This window comes from Centruroides vittatus, unplaced genomic scaffold (genome assembly GCF_030686945.1).
Source record: "Centruroides vittatus isolate TY-2023 unplaced genomic scaffold, ASM3068694v2 contig_18, whole genome shotgun sequence".
Classification (NCBI taxonomy): domain Eukaryota; kingdom Metazoa; phylum Arthropoda; class Arachnida; order Scorpiones; family Buthidae; genus Centruroides; species Centruroides vittatus.
Genome location: NW_027121101.1, coordinates 5,321,046 through 5,342,578, shown reverse-complemented (window position 1 = coordinate 5,342,578; position 21,533 = coordinate 5,321,046). Strand labels below are relative to the sequence as shown.

The 21,533-nt window shown below is 30.3% G+C and overlaps 3 protein-coding genes across 3 annotated transcripts in view; all 3 read left to right on the top strand.

Moving 5' to 3' along the window:
- The window catches only part of sip1 (septin interacting protein 1), a 354,828-nt gene that overhangs the window by 105,428 nt on the left and 227,867 nt on the right, over positions 1–21,533 (top strand). The window lies entirely within an intron of this gene.
- Positions 1–21,533, top strand: part of TrpRS (Tryptophanyl-tRNA synthetase) — a 143,013-nt gene that overhangs the window by 46,593 nt on the left and 74,887 nt on the right. The gene's annotated exons all lie outside the window — the stretch shown is intronic.
- Positions 329–15,559, top strand: LOC136969602 (galactokinase-like). Its single transcript, XM_067263833.1, has 8 exons — positions 329–984; positions 1,384–1,573; positions 1,698–1,830; positions 1,976–2,101; positions 2,182–2,363; positions 2,448–2,598; positions 11,180–11,342; positions 15,237–15,559. The coding sequence occupies exons 1-8, from the start codon at positions 823–825 to the stop codon at positions 15,315–15,317; spliced, it is 1,188 nt and encodes a 395-aa protein (XP_067119934.1). The 5' UTR covers positions 329–822; the 3' UTR covers positions 15,318–15,559.

Genomic DNA, 21,533 nt, shown 5'->3' with positions numbered 1-21,533 from the left:
TAATAACGTCTCTTTAAAAATAAAATTAAGAAAAAACGCGTGATAAAGGGATTGTAAACATTTAACTTTTCTTGCTATTTGGTTTTGAAAAAAGAATAAATTTGTTATTATTAATTTTTTTTGTAAATAATCACAATATTGTATACGCATAAAAACAATTTATTTTACTATATAAAATAATATATAAAAATTATATTGTTTGATTAGAATTTTAAATCTACGAAATTTATGCGAAATCTATCGGAAATTTAGGATAACATCTACCCATTTCAGTCACGTGTGTGGAAATGCTGTGCGTGGAGAATGTTAGAAAGAATAAATTGAATTTTCTTCGTTTTTTGCACTCAAAAGACACTACCTTTATTAATTAATTATTCATTTAAGCCCACAATGACACGATAATAGACTACGGCAATAAAAAAAAGAGTCCGAATAAGCAAAATATATATTAATTAACGGTACATAATAGAACCACGTGGCTGACATTGCAGATTCGGGGAGTGACGGGATTAATTAGAATAGCAGATTCAATTGCCGGTACTGGCAGAAATCGCGCCGGAGCATGTACATGTACTACGAAGTCCGTTAGTTTCAACGTTTAGATCATGTGTACACTATTACATTTGTTAATATAATTATCTCATTGTATATAAAAACAAAATAAACAGAAGGAATAGAACAAAATTATTGGTGTATGTAATTGTGTCGTCACAAAGAGAGAATCGAGATAAACAAACGTTTGATAAAAGATATATATTTTTAGGGAACTTAAATGATTTATCTTTTATTCGTATTTAAAGATCTCGTTTATAATCCGTAAATATGAATGCGTGTGGAAGATCATTAGAAGATTTGATCGATGAAGCCACAAAAGCATTTAGAAAACAGTTTAATAGCCATCCCGTTTGTGGTGGATATGCCCCTGGAAGGGTCAATTTGATTGGAGAACATGTGGATTATAACGACGGATTTGTATTGCCTATGGTTATTTTTTTATTTATTTTGAATATTCTGGTTATGTTATATTAGAATTACAAATTAAAATGGGTGGAGTTGATTTATGTCGTGTTTAAAACTTTCTTTTTTTTCCCCCATGCTAACACTTACTTAATTACATTAAAATATCAATTAATTAATGCATTTTATTTTTTGTACATGTTGCACTTCATCAGTTTTAAAATAATAAATGTATATTTCATACAATTAAAATATTATTCAACATTGAGACTTTATATTATTTAAAAAGTAATTTGAAATTATATATTTATATTATTTGTTTTATATTATACTTGCAATTTACTTCACTACTTGAGATGTCTAATAAACTATTACTATTTATTAAATACCAAGTTATACTAATGCTGTTTATTAAATACTCTATAGGCTCTTCCATTGGGAACTTTAATTATTGGACAAAAAACAAATACTGGATTTTGCCAAATATTAACTTTATGTGAAGAAGCTGATGATCCAAAATTTATAGCATTTAAAATTCCATCAATTGGTAATCCGTTAAGCCGCGGTAAACCGTCTTGGGCAAATTACATAAAAGGTGTTATCTCAAATTTTACGGGTAATGTAGCAATTTTTTCAATTAATTTTATAAAATAGCAAACTTAAGCTATTCATTTTTGTAATGTTGTAAAGAATTCGTATGAAAAAGTTGTTTTTGATAGTTTTTTTTTAACTTTTAACAGGTACAATTTATTCTTTTGATGCTGTTATTATTTCAACTGTGCCAACTGGTGGTGGTCTATCTAGTTCTGCTGCTTTAGAAGTTGCAACTTACATGTTTTTAGAAGCATTGAGTAATGAACCGTCAGATGAAAAGTTATTTGCTTTTGTTATTTTTGATATAACATTTTAAAATAATAAACTTTCAAAATCAATGAGAGAAATAAATATATTATAACAATATAAATTGAAAATATAATTACTAAAATGTCTTGAAATTACTTAATTATTTCAAATATAGTTTACAGAAAAAAGCTTTGGCTTGTCAAAAGGCTGAGCATGAATTTGCATTAATGCCTTGTGGAATAATGGATCAATTTATTGCATTTATGGGAAAAGAAAATCATAGTTTACTAATTGATTGCAGGTTATAAAAATAATTTTATTTCTATTTTAAGCTAGACTGTTTAATAAAATTTAATAAAAAATAATTAAAATTCTTTACAGATCATTGGAATCAACCTTAGTTCCTTTCATTGATCCAGATGTGCAGGTGTTGATAACAAATTCTAATGTTCATCATGTATTAACTGGTAGTGAATATCCTGAACGACGAAAATGTTGTGAAGATGCAGTAAAGATAATTGGTAAAACCTCTCTTCGGGATGCAACAATGCAAGATTTAGAAAGTAATTAATCATTGTCATGTATTTTTAAATATAATTTAATATAACAATAAGTTTTATTTTATTTAAAATGATAATTATATTTAGATTATAAAGATAAGATGACAAATGAGATGTATAAACGTGTGAAGCATGTTATAACAGAAACCAATCGCACAGTATCTGCAGCTGATGCATTAAATCGGGGAGATTATAATCTTTTTGGTAAATTGATGATAGAGAGTCACAAATCATTAAAGTAAGTAAAAATTTAATAAATGATTAATTAATAAATGTTTAACATTTAATAATATTACAATGCAAACTTAACATATAAACATTAATAAATAGTGGCTTTTATACCAAAGTTACCATAAACAAATCGTCAAAACCCAAAGAATCCAAAGATGTTCATCCAAAGAAATAAAAATCTAGACATGAAAAAATAATTGCTTGTGATTGGAAATTAAGCCAATATCCTTTCATAATATGCCAAATTTTCTAACTCTTCAAGAACATTATATTTTATTACATAATTCTTTACTAGTCAAATTAAATATTAAACACAACTGATCTTTTGTAAGATATAGTTTGATTGAATGAAAATATAGTCCTGAAAATGTGTTTTTTTTTATTGTGTTCAAAGTAATCAAAATATCTGGGACTATGTTTGAATAATAATTAACTCAAATAAAACAATAGCTTTTAGAATAAACTGAAATTTGTATCAATTTCAAAACATATGATGACTAGTCAAGAAAAGAGATGTGATAAAATGAAAATCAATGAATCATCAATTATATATAGATTTTTGTTACAGTAAGATGAATAATCTAAGAAATAATTGCAAAATTTTATTACATAGGAACAGAATATATTTTTAGCTTCTGGAGAAATTTAGCATATTGAAAAGTCTACAAACAAATTAATACTTCAATAAGTTATTGAAATAGTTTGTTGTATAAATTGTAAATCATTACTCAAGTAAATAACAATTAACAGCTTATAGTATATATTTTTATATCTATTTAAAACTTTAGATGTAATAAAATAAATATAGTATTAGAATTAAAAAATAAAAGTTAATTTTATATCATTATTTTATTTTATGAATAGATATTAACACTCATCTAAACATTAATTAAATTATTTGATAAAGTTTGCAGTTCTTATATCATTTCATATTTTTATAAAGTAACAAAATTTTAAATAAGTTATTTAGAAATTAAGTTAAATTACCATAAACAACACTAACACTTATCAAGAGTCCTAAATTTTAATTAATTACAACAGGATTAAATGTTTTTTGAGACTTTTCGTGTCACATCTTCAGATCCATCTTTGAATGTTCCAAATTCAAATTTGAAGATTTGAATTGCTTCTAAGATTTAATCAAAGATCTAAGTATTTACAGGACATTTTGAGTTAAAATTCATTACAATCTGCATATATTTTGAGAGTATATATTTATTAAATATTTTCCTAATTGCTTTCATGTTTATAGTTGTTAAAGATAAAAATTATTTCTGTTCTGGATGATGTTGATAATAGTGGCATATCCAATTCCATTATAGAGCAATTCTATTTTTTATTTTAAAATTTAACTTTTTAAGATAATTTTTTAATTAAAATATTTACATTTCATAATTTTTTATCCCAAGTATCCATCTTATTCATGGCCAATCAACATAATTAATTTTAAATTATTCTTTGTTTTATAAACATAGGGACTGTCCATAAATTATGTAATGCAGATATGGGTCGATGGGTATGCAGATAATCATTATGATGCATTACAAGGGTATGAAGGTATTTACAGAAAGATTATGTAATGCTAGAATCTCAACCCTTGGGTAACAAAATGGTTCATTTTTGTTTCCAAAGAATTGCATAGTGAACCATACTGTTTATATCACTGCCTTGTAATTAATAAAATTATGTAATGTTCAATACCCCTTACTGTGTCTTATTCCTTAGTACAATTAAGGGGTTGATCAAGGATATTCATTAGGTAATTTGGGAGTGGGTATGTGCCATGCATTATGAAGTATTACAGTGGGTAGGATGTTAGTTGAAAAGTATAAAAATAGCATTACATAATTTATGGATGATCCCATATATTGATTTCTAAAGATCTTTATAATTATTTAATTGTAATGAAAATAAATACAATTCACATTGAAACATAAAAGGAATTTAATAAAGTCTAAATCATGTATATATTAGTGGTGAGACTGCACCTTGGGCATGCTAGTTCTATAATATATCATCATCATAATAATTATTTAAATAAATCTGGAAACTGAAGTCCAATTGATAAGAAATGGGTTAATACTTAAGTAAAATAATGACAGAATCATAGCAACAAGAGTGGATAAATTCAATAACACAGTCCTTATGTATAGAGATACCTATAGAAAAAGCATAGTAGACTTTATCAACAGCACGGAATGCACAGAAGCTCCTGAATGTTATTTAGAGAAAGTAGAATCCAGCATCATGTGTCTGTTGGACTCTGCATTAACCAACATCTTGTCTTTTTCTAAGGCATATTTCTATTCCTGCACCATCCTCCACCATGCATTTTTGCCTATGTGATAAATCTGGCAACCTTCTAAGACTTATGCGAAAAACTTTACCTCTCCTTCCATCCATACTGAAAAGGCAATCAACTCATTTGTAATGAGTAAACTGGATGACTATTTGAATACTGTCACCAATCTGCAGGTATTACATAAGTTAGAGGATCTTAACCTCTCAAAAGGTGTTTATTTAAGTTTTCAACTTTGAATCAATGTTTCCTTTAATCTGCACAGAATCATGCTTCAACAAGCTACATGATTTCCTGATTGCCAACATTGAGTATTCTACTAGGCACATTTCCTCCAGCTTTGAATTGTCACATTTAGTGCCATTTTTCTTTCTTTGTCTTTGAAGGCACAACATACATCCAAGGAAGAGGAGTACCCTTGGGTAGCCCACTATTTAGAATACTCTGTGAGTTGGTCATTCAATGCTCAGAGCAAGCAGTCTTCCCAGCCTTTAACAGACAAATTTTATTTTATATGAGATATATGGATGATGTCCTGATTGTTTGGCTAGACATGAAGCACTTCATACTAAAATTTAGTAAGAATCCATATGGTCTCTCTTTAAGAATGAAACAAGAAAACTCTATACAAGTACATTTTCTGGACATTAGTATCTCATTACAACAAAGGCACCTACAAATGAGTCTTGTATAATCCAATTTATATCCCTGCCCAATTGCATGATCTCTTCATATATAAGCTGGCAGCCTTTAGGGCTTTAGTTAATAGAGTCTAAATACACTGTTGTACTATAAGTAGGGAAGAAGAGCTTAATTACATTATGAATTTAGCTAGACACCATGGCTACCCAGCACACCTGGTTAAAGCACTGGTCCTACACTAGAAGCAACCAAAAGACTATCTATGATATGATGATAGACCTTATGTGGTTGTCAAATATGATAGAACTCTTTACTCCATATGCAAGGAAATTGTCAGATCTAATAATGTAAAAATTACCTACAGGAGGAGCCCTATAATCTTCTTAATGATGAAAAATTATAAGGAATCAATATCAAGAAAGCATATACCAGAGTTTGCATTAATCTTTGTTTTATCTGTGCATGTTCTGTAAGTTTGTTCTGTTGGAATCTTTTTAAAACTTGCACTCTTCCATGGATTTGATAATACCTCCACTTCTGAGTACAAAATCTCCTTTCTTCAGAACTCTTTTTTCAATGTGGAGTGTTTTGCATTTGTCTAGACTAGGGTTTCTCTCAAACAGGATCCTGGTTGTTTTTTTAATCTGGAAAATCCCGCAAATTTCTTAAAAATTCACTTTTTTCTTATTTTGTGTTAAGGTTGAGAAAATTTTGCAAATAGAAAGTATAATTAACTCATAAACTGTCAGAATACATTTGTATTTAATTTTAAACCTACTTATTAGTTTTTTAAATTTTTGCTCGTTATGGCATGTCACAAATGGTCAATAATCAATATGTAACTTATTTGTGGCAGGACTCTAAACATTCTTTACTTGTCAAAACCTGTAATATCTGGAATAATTGTGCTTATGCTGCCTTAATTTTTAACCATGCCCAGTAGCTTTTATAACTGCGTAACGCCAGGTTGTGCAAATTGGGCAAGGATACAAATGAGTACGAAGTCTGAAACTTTTTCTTCATGAACCCAATTATTAAAAACAAATGAACTGCTGAATTATTGGGCTATAAGCTTGACGTTTCTATTAAAGCAGCCGAGGTAGGCAAATCAAGAATGCTAGAGAGCAAAAGAAGTACTACAATCTCGAAAATGAACTAGAAATCTTCCAGGCTACAGGTGAAAAAACATAACATCTGTCTTCTCTTAAATGCATTAAAGACGATTCCACCCACATGAATTGAATCGGAAAGGGCATTCTCGGTAGCAGGAGTTTTAATTAGTTAAATAAGAACCAGATCGAGTGATTGGAGTTTCGACCATCTTTGCTTTTTCAAATCTTACAAAATATTATTGTAAATTTTTATATTATGTTTTATTTAAAAAACAAAAATTACCATTTAAGTTAGAAGTTTGATCTAAGTTCATTTTTTTAAATTTTCAACTCAATTCAAAGCATTTTTTTGTTGTCATTGTATGCAGTTTCCAGCAAACTTTAATAAATTTTTTCTATTTGTGAAAATTTCTACCCAATTCAAAAGTAATTTTTAATATATATCTTACACGGCATTATTAATGATTTTGGAGCTTGCAGAACGTACTAAATTACTTTAAAAAGTAAAAAATAATTATATCATTTGATTTCAAGATATTTTGTATATCTTAAAATTAATTAATTCCATCCTGGGATTTCCTGTGACAGTTCTCTTTTTTCCCAGGACAAGCAAAAGACCGAGAAATGAGAAACACTAGCCTAGACCACGGGTTCCCAACTTGTGTTTCGTGGAACACAAGTTGGGGATTCAATATTTTTTTTATTAGAGTAAAAAGGGTTCCATGATAAAAATAAGTTGGGAACCTCCGGTCTAGACCAAACTCCACTTGTATATCATTTGAGTATGTGTGTATAGTTTGTAAGAGATGTTGAAACTGATTTTGTGTGGATGCATAAACTTTGATATCATCTATGTACTGTGATAATGTGAACAGTGTTGTTTTGTAGTGTCTGATATTGGAACCATGTTGTGTTTTGTTGAATGTGTTAGATAAAGTAAAAGGCAGAACCAAAGAGGACTCAAGAAATCTCCTTGAAAAATTCCTTGCTTAAAATGTATATTTGATTTGTTTTTATGTGAGTGTTAATGAGGTTAAGATGTAATGTTGTTATCCAGTGAAGCATGACAAAACCAAGGAAACTAATGAGTTGGGAGTGAATTTTGTGGATGCAATTTTTAGTCTATGGTAGATCACTACTGTGACTGCTCCAGCGTAGACTAGTGTGTGGATGTTTGAGAATACTAGGGAAAACTACATTATGGGACACATATATGTTCCCATATGTGTCCCATAATGTAGTTTTCCCTAGTAGTTCAGAAGTGTTGATTTTGGGAATGCGTGGCCATTGTGCAGCATCAGTGCCTGTAAATTTAGTGAGAGCTTCCGAGAAAAGAAGAGAGAGAGTACAGTAATACCTCGACTTACGCTATCCCGACTTACACGATTTTTAAATCTCGTCGATTCGTCTTTTGTTTGAGCACCACACAACTCTTGATTACTCACTCCCCCCACACTATTGTTTAACTTACATGTTCGGACGCATCACGTGGAATCGACGCATAGCTACAATTTATTTCTGTGTTTGTTATATCTACGAAGACTTGAGAGACTCTACTATGTCATCCAAAGTAGAACTGATTCTTCTGCATCAAACAAGAAAAGAAAAATTTTATCTTTGGAATGTAAAGTTAACATTATTAAAGATTTTGATACAAAAATAAAAAGGGGTTACAAATTTTAGAAAATATAGACTCCAACACAGAGTGTATTTCTTCTACAAAATGAAAAATAAAAAAATTATTAGCATGCTACGAGGAAATTTTGCTGGAGAAAAAAGAATCTTTGAGTCGTCAAATGAATTTGTTAGATTTTATGAAGCCTTCTACATCAAAATAACTTCGGTTTACGATTTTAATAATATAATTTGTTATACATATGTATTATCTAAGATTTTATTAAACATTTGTTTTCTAAATTATTGTTTTCTTTAGTTTCTGGCCCCAATTAAAAATAATTTGTATGTATTTATATGCGAAATTATACCCCGACTTATGCAAATTTGATTTACACGTCCCACCTATTGCGTAAGTTCAGGTTATTACTGTATGAATTAAACCTGAGTCTATTTCAGGCAGTGAATAAGTGTTGATATTGTCAGCATTGGTGAAAATAGTGGTGGTAGGAACAGTATTGTCAATGCATGTATCTTGATGACCCTGATGGATAATGTGATTGTTGTTGATGTTGGGAGTATTTGTTTGTTGATATAATTGTTCTGAAATTTGTTGTTTGATATGGTCTAGTATTGTTTGTGATATAAGGTTGTTATGTATAATTGTTCTTTTTTGATCAACAATCCGTTATACAGTGACTATGAGATGAGGATAATGTTGTGAAAACAAGTGATATAACCGTTATCTGTATGCTGTCATATCTGTTTCAAGTTTTCTGGTGGTATAATAAGTATGGATGTTCAACTTGTTCATTTCTGATGTCCATTTCATCCATTGGCTTGGTTACCTGCCTAGTGGTCTTGAATGGATTGCCTCATAAACATCAAGGTTAGCCCAATTTCCCATAACTGGTGTGGGCATTGCAGTAGTCATACTTGGACCAGTGCTGCTTTTACCAGTGGCCAAGAGAAACCTTTACATGTTTTTGAATGTGAGCCTCTGCCTAACTCATGAGTTCAGATCTTGTTAACTCACGACATTCGAGTCAGTATTACATTTGGATTGTGTTATCATTATGGTTAGATCTCCACAGATGTGGGTTCAGTCACTATTGGCTTCATTTCTCTCCACAGGCCTCACCAGTAAGGGTGACCCTACCAGGAGCAGATGCTTCAGTTGGCATAGTTCTGTAGTTCACCAGAATTACTGAGTTCTCTCATCACAGCAAAGTGGTGACTGGGGAGAGAGATTCTTAACTAAATGCAAAGCACAATAATGTTTGTGAGTTTTATTTATAGAGAGATTATTATTATAATGTGACTGTATCCTACACAATATATATACTGGTGTCTGGTGCTATGCTGGACCAAAGGCATAACTATAGAAAAAAATGTTTTGTGTTGTTTTTATACATATGTGTGTCTAAGAATTTCTTGGCTACATGACACATTTATGGCAGCTTATTTTAAGAGTGATGTATGTGTTTATGCAAACTTTTCCACTTTTTAATGTTTCAGAATTTTTTTGTATTATATGTTGTATGACATCTGTGCAAGAAAAACTACTGGCATATGTACTTCATTCAGTCTCCATAGATTCTTTGTTTTTTTTAGGCAGGTTCTGAGTATTTACTAATTTTTTCAGTGTATGTACTTTGTATATTGTGGGTGTTTGGTGCAGATATGTCTATGCTGTTTGTGATTATTTTATTGGTGATTATGGCTTTGTCATAGTATATTTAGTGTGTGTTGTTTTCCTTGACTGCCTGAAGTGTGTAATTGTAAACAAAATTTAATTTAAAAGTTTCATAAATATTTAATAAATAAATAAATAAAATATTGTATAATTAATTAAATTATATTTTACAATTTCTATTTATAATAACTTAACATTTCTATTTAACAAATAGAATTTATAAAATCAGAAGATAAGATAAAATTATTTTTTCATTATCTGATATTGACCACATTCTTTTCTAATGATTTAGTTTTATAAAATTCAAAATTCTTAATATTAGTTTCAAATAATTAATTTGAGATACAAGTACTTGAACAAAAATGGGTTTGTAATTTATTTAAATAATTTTTCTATAAAAAGTCAATTATATTGTTTTCTAAAATCCAAAAAGTTAAAATGAACTTAATGTTGAACTTAATAAATTTGTAATTTTAGGTAAAATTTAATTAAGCAATTAATTAAAAATAACTAACTAAACCAGATATTTTGAATGAAATTAAATGTTTATTATCTAAGACAGGGCTTCTTAAACTATGGGTCACGACCCCATTTGGGGTTGCTTGGCGAAATCTTGGGGTCACAAGACTTTAATGCAAAATATTGAAAATAATTTGTGAGAGTTTGAAAATTGCATGCTTTGTGTCGTAGGTTTCGTGAGTTGCACTTTGTGTCACTTCTGGTGCAGCGAGACTACGATTCAGCAACACTGATTGTAGTGTGAACTAGTGTAGTGTTGTTGCTTTTCAGTGTATTCAGTGTTCTGTTCCATTGTAACACAAGAGTGAACTGTGGTAGTACACCATTATTGTTTTTGCAAATTTGTATATATCTTCAATATATGTGTATATTTTCATTGTATTTCATATGTATATTGCAAAATATTTATATATCTTTATTTATATATTTGGGGGGGGGGGGGTCGCGAAAAAAATCACAATCATAAATGGGGTCGTGAATAAAAAAAGTTTAAGAAGCCGTGATCTAAGACAATATGTAGAATATTTAATTACACAGGAAAAGTTGATTCTTTAATGATTTGTTTTCACATTTAAAAAATATTTTATTCAATTTTATTAGATAATTCATCAAATTCTAAAATAAGTATTCTTTTATTCAATTTTCAAAAATATATAAGAAAGACTTCATGATATTAAATTACTGTATAAACTTTTATATTCAATAGGGATGATTTTGAAGTTTCATGTGAAGAAATTGATGAATTAGTCAATTTAGCTCTTGAGGTGGAAGGTGTTTATGGCTCTAGAATGACTGGAGGTGGTTTTGGAGGTTGTACTGTAACTCTAGTCAAATCTAATGCACTTAAATCACTTATAGAAAATATTAAGGTGGGTCTATATAAAATATTTGTGATATAAGTATATAAATAGGATATAAATAAGTAGTAATCTATTAAAATAATATAAATCTAGTTATAATAATCTTAATTTTATCTCCTTAATATTTTGTAAAATGAATGATATTTTAATAAATTTAATAGATCGTAACATTTAATTAAACAATATTGTAATTTTTGAATAAAAATAAAAGACTAATCTTGTACAAATATTTTATAAATACTATATCATAAAAATATATCTTTCAAGAATAAAATGAAATTGAAATTATTATTAAATTACAATAAACGATTAAATTCTTAAATTAATAATTAAAATTTTTATTAATGAAATCACAGAGGAATTGGAGGAGGAACACAGACATAAAACTCTACACCTTAAATTACTAAAGCAAGTATTATTTAATGCACAAAAACATTTTGGACCCAATTTATGTATCAAATATATACACTTATGCATGTGATATTTTATATGACATATTATTTGATTGTTTATATTTTTAAAGTTTTTTCTGTTCTATCAATTTACGGATCTTCATCAGTTGTAAAACATACAATGGTAATCAGGTATACAAAATTTAAATTAAATAGAACAAGTACAAAATTTACATTTATGAATAAAAATATAAATGACCTTTATTTAAGGTTACATAAACATTATTTAATTTATTTACCCTTTATAATTTGTTTTATGTTATTTATTTTATTTTATTTTATGTCATTTATATTTTTATTCATAAATGTAAATTTTGTACTTGTTCTATTTAATTTAAATTTTGTATGTTCTGCAAATGAAGAAGATCCATAAATTTGGTCAAAAACGTTTTTGTGCATTAAATAATACTTGCTGGAGTAATTTAAGGTATAGTTTTAAAATTTTTTTTTCTTTTCTTGGAGGACACCTGAAAAAGATCTGTGTCCATGATTCTCTGTTAGTTTATATGTTTATGTAAACTGATAAACTATACAGTCATACCTCGGTACTCGAACGTTTCGAAGCCCGAACAAATCGGTACCCGACCAAAAATTTCGAAACAAAATGCCCCTGTTCCCGAACAAAATTTTGGTACTCGAACGGGAAAGCCTGCCAAGCCGACGCTGACACCACGGTGGCGGGGCGTCAGTTACGAGATAGTCATTGTTTGGCATGCACATTAACTTACGCTGTGCTATATTTTTTGGATAAGCATCCTTTTCTTTTGATTTATTAGCCCTTAAACATGGGTCCCAAGAAGAATAAAAGTGAAAGTAGTCAAGTGAAAAGGAAAACAGTGAGAACAACAATCGAACTGAAGAAAGAAATCATTGCTAAACACGAAAATAGAGTGCATGTTTCGGATCTTGCTGTCCAATATTCTATGGCTAAGTCGGCGATATCGACTATTTTAAAGAATAAAGAAACAATAAAAAGAGTTAATGTTGCAAAAGGAGTGACTACGTTGACAAAGCAAAGGCTTCAGATACTTGAAGAAGTGGAGAAGTTGCCACTTATTTTTATAAATGAGAAACAGTTACGAGGTGATAGCATTAGTGAGACATTTATTTGTGTAAAGGCGCTAGAAATCCATGACGATTTACTGAAGAAAACCCCTGGTACAAGTACGAGTGCTTTTGTATTCAAGGCTAGTAGAGGGTGGTTTGAAAATTTTAAGAACCGAAGTGGAATACATAACGTAGTAAAGCATGGAGAGGTAGCTAGTTCAGACAAGAAAGGGGCTGAGATATTTGTCGCCGAGTTTAGTAAACTTATGATGGAAGAAGGTTATGCACCTCAACAGGTGTTCAATGCAGACAAAACTGGGCTATTTTGGAAGAAAATGCCGAACTAGAACCTATATTACAAAGGAAGAAAAAGCACTACCAGGGCACAAACCAATGAAAGATAGGCTTACTCTTTTGCTGTGTGGTAACGCAAGTGGAGATTTTAAGGTTAAGCCACTGTTGGTTTATTACTCCGACAACCAAGGGTGTTCAAAAGGAACAATATTATGAAGAGTAAATTGCCTGTCATTTGGCATGCTAATTTAAAGGCCTGGGTGACTCGGCAATTTTTTGTTGAGTGGGTGCATGAAATTATTGCACCAAGTGTGAAAAAATATTTGCAAGAAAAGAACTTGCCAATAAAATGCCTTCTCCTATTAGATAATGCTTCTGCTCACCCCTCCCAGGCTTGGAGGAGGATTTAGTCAAAGAATTTGACTTTATTCGGGTTAAATATCTGCCACCTAACACAACCCCTTTGCTACAACCAATGGATCAACAGATCATTTTTAATTTCAAGAAATTGTACACTAAATCCTTGTTTCGAAAGTGTTTTGAAGTCACTAATGACACTTGGTTAACTTTGAAAGAATTTTGGAATAATCATTTCCACATTCTTAATTGCGTTCATCTTATTGACAATGCATGGAACCAAGTGACATACTGCACCATGAATTCAGCATGGAGGAAACTCTGGCCCGACTGTGTACCAGAGCGAGATTTTGAGGGCTTTAATGAAGAAATTGTGGATGACATTGTTTCTATTGGACAAAGCATAGGCTTGGAGGTCGATAATGAGGATATTGAAGAGCTCGTGGAAGACCACAGTACCAAGCTTACTACAGAAGAGTTGGAGCACCTTCAAAATCAGCAACAAAGGATTTTGGCTGAGGATATGTCTTCGGGGGAGGAGGAAGGGAAGGAGGATATCCCAAGTTCAGTGATTAAAGAAATTTGTGCTAAGTGGGGGGATGTGCAAGCTTTTGTTGAAAAATCTCATCCTGATACCATGGTAGCCAATAGGGCTGTACACCTTTTCAATGAAAATGTCATGTCTCATTTCCGTAAAATTCTGCAAAAAAGGCAGAAGCAACGGACAATGGATAAGTTTTTAATTAAAGATTTACCTGCCCAAAAGCGACAGAAAAGGGAAGCAACCCCCAAACCTTTTGCCTGAAAACTAAATATCATTTATACTCTAATCTGTTATGTTACTAGCGAATCAACTGGGGATTGGAACGCATTAATCCATTTTACATTATTTTTAATGGGAAAAAATGATTTGGAGTCCGAACATATTGGTACTCAAACCTCTTTCTGGAACAGATTATGTTCAAGTACCAAGGTACCAGCGGTACCTTGGTACTTGAACATGGTACGTGGTACCTTGGTACCACGTAATTTTGAATCTTATTTTATAGATCTATAAAATTGATCTCTAATGAAATGTAATATAGTTTGCAATTTTACTGATCTATAAAATTGTAAACTATATTACATTTTATTAGAGTCAAATTATAATCCAAAAAATTTTCAAATTCAACAAAATAAAATACAATAGGTTTTATTAAATGTGTATTATTAATTACCTGGATTTGTTTTCCTTCATGCAATATAATTATCTTAGAAAAAATTAGATATTTAAATAATCTAAATGAAATTTTATTAATTTTTTTTGTGAGATTGTAAAGTATCAAAAATTTTGATAATATAACCTTTACAGTATTTAATTACTGTATATTCTTGATTCTAAACACCAGTCCTACATATTTGCAAAAAATCATATTTAGTTATTGGGTGATTGCTTTAATTAAATTTTGATCACAGGCAAAACACTGACTTATGCAGATCTCCCTTTAATCAACACATCCACATTTTATATATTTCCATTATATAGAGAAAAATTTTTTTCATTTCCAGATAAGAGATTCCATTAAATAGATTATTTTTAACATGCTAAACCTTATTTTTTCTAGCCAATGAAAACAAAATTTTCTGTAATGAGATTCTTCTATTGAATAGAGGAAATCTCATTATGTAGATATTTTACTATTTATAAAGGCATGGTTGTGTTATTTGGATATAATTATTTTTTAATTACTAAAATTGATATATTTTATTTCAGAAAAAATACAAAGGAAATCCATTATTCTATGTATGTACTCCATCTAATGGGGCCTGTCAACTACTACTAAACAATGTATGATGATATTGATAAGTAGATAAAAACTTCAAAGAGATCTCATTAAAAATTACAACTCTAATAAGTTGGAAGTCTTCAAATAATAGTCATATTGTTGATTTTAATTGTTTGAAAAAATGTAATTTCAGTAATGAAAATTTATGTATTCTTGTCTATTTTACCAAAGATGTTTAGTTTTGCTTTTGATTATCTTTCAAGTATGTAATAAAAACTTCAGTAAATTTTTGACAATTTATTGGATAAAATGTAGAATTTAGTTTATGTACAGTACATTAATTAGATCTTGCAATGTTTTACTATACTATCTATTTCAATCATTAGAATGAAATAGATAGATAAATAAAGTATTAATACTGGCAAACCTTGCTAACTGATCATCCTGATTAGTAGTCATATTTTCCCAGTTCCACCAATCTTTCATAGATATTAATATAATTTAATCCTCAGAAATTCTTTGTTAGAACCAACTGGAACTCTGATTAACTGGTCAAACTAAAGGGCAATAATTTTCCATGTTAGTTTTTTGTAAATTAGAGATGATAGTCATCTGCTTTTGTGAAAAAGACTGAATAAAAAAAACACTAGAATCCTTAAATGCTCTATCCTCAGGCTTTAAGAGGCCTTATAATCATGCTCATTGTGGATATGGCCAAATCCAGTCAAGATGGTTTGGAAAGATCATTTCATTCGTGAAACTTTCTGACTCAAAGTTGGGTCTCCAGAGTGGCAAGCTTATGCCTTTACTGTCTATCTGCCACCAGATTCCATTGTTTTATAGTTTAATAATTCATTCTCTTTCTGCTGCTATACTGTTCAATCTCAAATGACTGCAGTACTTTTAGCTTTAAAGTGATTGCAAATAAAATTGTTTAGGAAATATCAACAATGATGTACAAAGCTTTGGCCTTATCTTTCTGCACTCCCCTTTCTAGAAACTTTTATTAGTGGCATTGAATAGATGCACAGAAGTTTAGATGATTCAACTGCTAAGTGTCTGTTTTGATCTTTTCTCTAAACCTGCTTTCTTGTATATTTGTAAATTATGATTAGAAAAATTTGATATCTTTCTATACTTGTTTTGATTACTTTATATCAAGAATACCTGACTAAAATTTAATAGTACGGCATATTAATTTCAGCTGATGTAGAAATGAAAACTAGCATCTTAGTCTTTAAACACAATTTGTTTTCTTTTTTTAATCTATGATACATCAAACTGAAGGCAGCTGTTACAAAAACTCAGTTGCATAACTTTCTGGGCAAAAAAGTTAAAATTGTGTGGTGCCATCTGTTACACAATTTTATTTTAAAAACTTTATAATAAAATAGTAAAAAACTTCATTTTTAGGGTAGAGATGAGTTTTATAAAAAAAATTGTAAATGCTAATAACAAGTAAAATCTTCATTACATCCAACTACATTTGAGATATGAGCCATTCACAAGCCAAATAGGTTTTAAAAAATTCGAAATTAGAGTTAATTTTAGTGTCAAAGCACTTGATATACTCGTAACTTTTTACATTCATAAGTTTTCCTAATAATAAGGACCAATACCACTGAATGACAAAATTTTATTGGACATCAAAAAAACTTATTTCAGACACCAATCTAATTAACTCCATACTGTAACACAAATCCGCTAGCGCACACTGCAGCATTGCAATCGCATTGTGCACTGACCAGTGCCATGTGGATAATGGTAAATTATTTAATGTTATCACAAAAAGTAAGTAAAAGTAATTAGTTACAGTCCAACTGCAACTAACTGCAAGTATATTTGTGGATTATTGAATGATTGTTTTTAATTTTGGTGGCAATTCTTTTTACACCTGACGAAGAAGACATCATTTATGTTGCTGAACAATCAATTTAAACAAAATAACAACCACAACCATTGTAACAGAACAGTTGATTTTCACAAAATTGAATAATCTTTCTTTAAAAAAAAAAATGTCGATAATGAAGTCTCTTTATAATAAAATACTACATGAAAACTGAATTTGATGTTATTACGTTTCTCATTTGCCAGATCAATTAACTCTTTCAATCACACCAAATCGTAATAACGATTATAACATATAATTATATGTTCTTATACATTTTATGTCATTCAATAAAAGCTACATCTACAATACTATTCTACAATGTTTATTTGAATTTACATTTTATACATTCTTTTTACTATTTTGTCACTTTTTGTTTTATGGAGTTAATCAATTTTGCCAATTTGGCAGGTGAGCAGCACGATTATAACTGATTCCATTGTATACTCATATACCAGATATAGATTCATTGCAATCTTTCCTAGGACCTAAATATGATTTGCCCTATGCAAAAAAGGTGTGTGGGTGCAAGGAATACAAACCAATGAATAGGTTTTGATAATTTTGATGATACATATATAATTTCAAATGTAATCTTTAAAATGAGGTAATTAGGCAAAATACATGACACTTTCTATCCTCAAATGCACAATACCATTTTCAATAAGTTAACTTGACATAACAGCTAATATTAGTGGTGCTACCTTTTAAACCAACATATCACTTCAAGCATAACCAATTCTCTGAACAGTTCATCTTTGGCAGTAGACCAAATGTTAGCAAACACTAATAACCCTACCTTAATCTGCAAATGAGTTTACAATGTTCAGTACATTTATTATCCATATAATTGTGTAACTTTTTTCTGACCATCCTGTGTGTCTTTCTGATCACTTATTTTAACAAAATACAGAACCTCTAATTCAGTGGTTCTCAATCCGTGGTCCACGGAACATGGGTGCTCCGTGAAGCCTCTTCAAGTATTCCACAAAGAAACAAATATACAATTAAAAATTGTTGCAAAAGAAAAATCAATACAATATACGAGGGCTATTTTTTAAATAAGGTCCGTTTTTTAATAAGAAGAAATATACTGTAAATATCGTTAAAATATATTTTTTTCTATATTCTACATACTTTTATCTACTTTTCTTCATAATTTCCATTTTGTTTAAACATTTGTCATACCGCTCAACAATTTTTTGAATTCCGACTTCAAAGAAATCTGCCGCCTGTCAAGAAGCCCAATCCACGACTGCAGTTTTCACTTCTTCGTCGTTGAAATGTTGACCACCAAGGAACTCCTTTAAGTATCGAAACAAGTGAAAATCACTGGGTGCAAGGTCTGGACTGTGTGGATGATCGTATCGAGTCAAAACGATAAAGCACTGTTTAATCTTTTTGTTTTGTGATCGTCAGAAAGCAGTCTTGGAACCCACTGAGAACACAATTTTCGATAATTCAGTTTCTCCAAAACAATGGTATACAAAACTGATCTTGAAATCTGTGGAAATTCAATTGATAACGTTGAAATCGTGAATCATTGGTCCTCTCGAATTTTGTTATCCACATCACGAACCAAATCTTCAAAAATCAGAGGAGGTCGACCAGGGCGTGGCTCATCATGCACATTAACTCGCCCATCCTTGAACATTCTTACCCATTTTCGAACTTTACTGTAACTCATAGCATTATCACCGTAAACTTCACAAATCTGACAGTGAATTTCCGCTGCTGCCAAGTTTCTTGCATTCAAGAATCGAATAACAGATCGTATCTCACAGTCGGTGGGAGACTCAATTTTCTTAAACATTTTAAACTTTTACTGCTCAGCATACAGACAGATGATATGGCTGCAAATGGCGTCAAAACACGCGCCAAGCTTGCTCGGAGCAGAAGCATATGCATACTGCCGTGATTACACATTATTCTCACTTTTATTCACAAACGGACCTTATTTAAAAAATAGCCCTCGTAAAATCATTTTTGTATGGGAATGTAATTAGCAAATGCCAATGTCGTCATCTACTGGACCGAGTGTGCTTGATTTGAAAAGGGTTTGCCACCCCTGCTTTAAAGCTGATTTACTGTAAGTGTTCCGCAGAAAAAAAATGTCAAAGTTTAGTGTTCCCAACTTTAAAAAGATTGAGAACCACTGCTCTAATTGGTTGTTTACAGAAGTGGAAAATATTTATCATAAGTATAATGATCATTTCTATTAAATACGATTTCGATTAAATACGATTTCTATTATCAGCTGCTACTGAAGGTACAATATTTACCTCTTAACTGTATTTCATGCATATGAAAGTAATCAATCAAAATTATATTCATATATAGTGATCATAAATTAAGAATTCAGAGCTCTGTAAAAAAAACTATTGGCAAATCTCAACCAAACTTGATACATATACTGTTGAGTATGCTGTTTTGATTTTCAAAAAAAAATATCACTTTAAAATTTAGATGTTAAGATGAAATTTGGTACTGATGTTCCCTTAATATGCATACTATGCATGTATTCTAAAAATTTTGAAGTTAAAATAAAATTACTACTTTGTTTACTGACAATATAAAAACACTAGGTTTTTGACTGAGTTTATCAAGCAACTTTGTTTATTGATAGCAAAATTGTATTGGACCAAGACCAATTTGTTCTGTGATACACTTCAAGTGACTTGTTATTGTGAACTGCTTTATGACTATTCACCACTTCAATCATCAGAAGAATAAAATTTTGCAATATACAGCATGACTCCTGTAAATTGTACATGTTTACTGTACAATTGTAATATATCGAGTTCAATAATGAAACTTTATCCTCTAAAGTTATCAGTCAGTTATCATCAAAAGTTGCAATTCCCAAATTGATAGGTGATTCCATGAATTTTATTTGAACTAGTCGCTTTGACATTTTATTATAGGAAAACATAATTTCTGTAAATATTTAATAGCTAGTCAAACCATTAAATTCTTAGCATAATTAAAGCTGTCTAGACTCTTATGTTACCTGGGTGCAAGTACTAGCTACATACAGTACCATTTCAAGTAACAATTGCATCAGTTACAAAATCCAAGATATTTTATTTCTTCTAATTATTATTATTAAACAAAGTATAATATTTGTTGGATAAAAAAAATACCAAACAAAATAACCAATTAAATATAGTAGTTTTAATTAATTAGCCATCTACTAATTATTCCATCTTATTAGGATGATTGCAAGCCTATGGCAAAATATGGGATAGCTTGAATTATTTTTAAATACTGAACTTGAATAGCATAGATCAGGGGTGGCCAACAAGTCGATCGCCAAGCCAATTTTGGTCGATCGCTAGCGATGTCTTGACTTAATGTATTATATTTGTAACCGAACTCAACTGTATGCATGCAGTTATGACTCGACTCGTAAGCAGCGAGTGCACTTCGTACTGAAACACAGTGTATAAACATAGTATGTATTTCACACTTCCCCTCCCCACTTAGACTATGCCGATGACAACAAGTCGATCGCGACACATTTTTACGATAAAAAGTAGATCTTATGTGCACAAAAGTTGGCCACCCCTGGCATAGATGATCAAAAGAAAAGGATTAGTAACTTACACAAGCAACAGTAATAACGAGATGTGCTTTAGGATAATGCTGAATGCTCTCTCTCTATGCCCTGTGGGCACACTAAGAGGGTTTTTAAGGTCTATTGAGAGCTTGGTTAGTCCCACAGCTGGGCAGTGAGGGATGGGATCAGACATCCAGGATAGAACACCCTTGAAAATTTCTGGGGCTTTCCAACCTGCTCATTTGATCCAGGATCACTAGAGCAGTAGAATAAGCATTAATGACAGTCATCCAGTCATTTAAATTTTGAGATACAGAGGTAAAGTTATTATTAGTAAATAAAGCTATTTTATTTAAATAGCAATTATCTGAATTCATTACAGTAATAAAACTGTAGATACCATACTAATTCCTTCCTACCTCTTGAAAACAGCTTTATATCATCATTTGGAAATGGGCACTTTCCATATATACATTTTGTTAGGGAAATTTTTTTTCCAATATACAGTATTTTTTCTAGTTTCTATAACTTTAAGTGTAATTGTGGTAATTTGTTTGTTCATTACTGATAAGTAAAAGATTCAGATGTATTAGAATGTTTTTCCCTGTTTTAAGTTCCAAAACATTAAGCTTTGGAGTTTATCCTTTCCAATCTAATTGGAATAAAATACTGAGTAACTATTTTTACTAGCCAATTAAGATCAAATTAAAATATAAGTTTGTATTAGTATAAATAAAAATCTATAAAATATAGATTGGGTCTCAGTTTAGTAACAAATCAAGAATTTTGTATTCATTTAAATGTTTTTAGTTGTGTGGTTATTTTTGTAATATGGAT

What these genes read in the sequence shown, in the direction of transcription:
- LOC136969602 (XM_067263833.1), top strand. Translation starts at nt 823, where the DNA reads ATGAATGCGTGTGGAAGATCATTAGAAGATTTGATCGATGAAGCCACA. An exon ending in AATGAACCGTCAGATGAAAA is followed by an intron (nt 1,831 to 1,975) that starts GTTATTTGCTTT and finishes TTTCAAATATAG; the next exon opens with TTTACAGAAAAAAGCTTTGG. An exon ending in GAGAGTCACAAATCATTAAA is followed by an intron (nt 2,599 to 11,179) that starts GTAAGTAAAAAT and finishes TATATTCAATAG; the next exon opens with GGATGATTTTGAAGTTTCAT.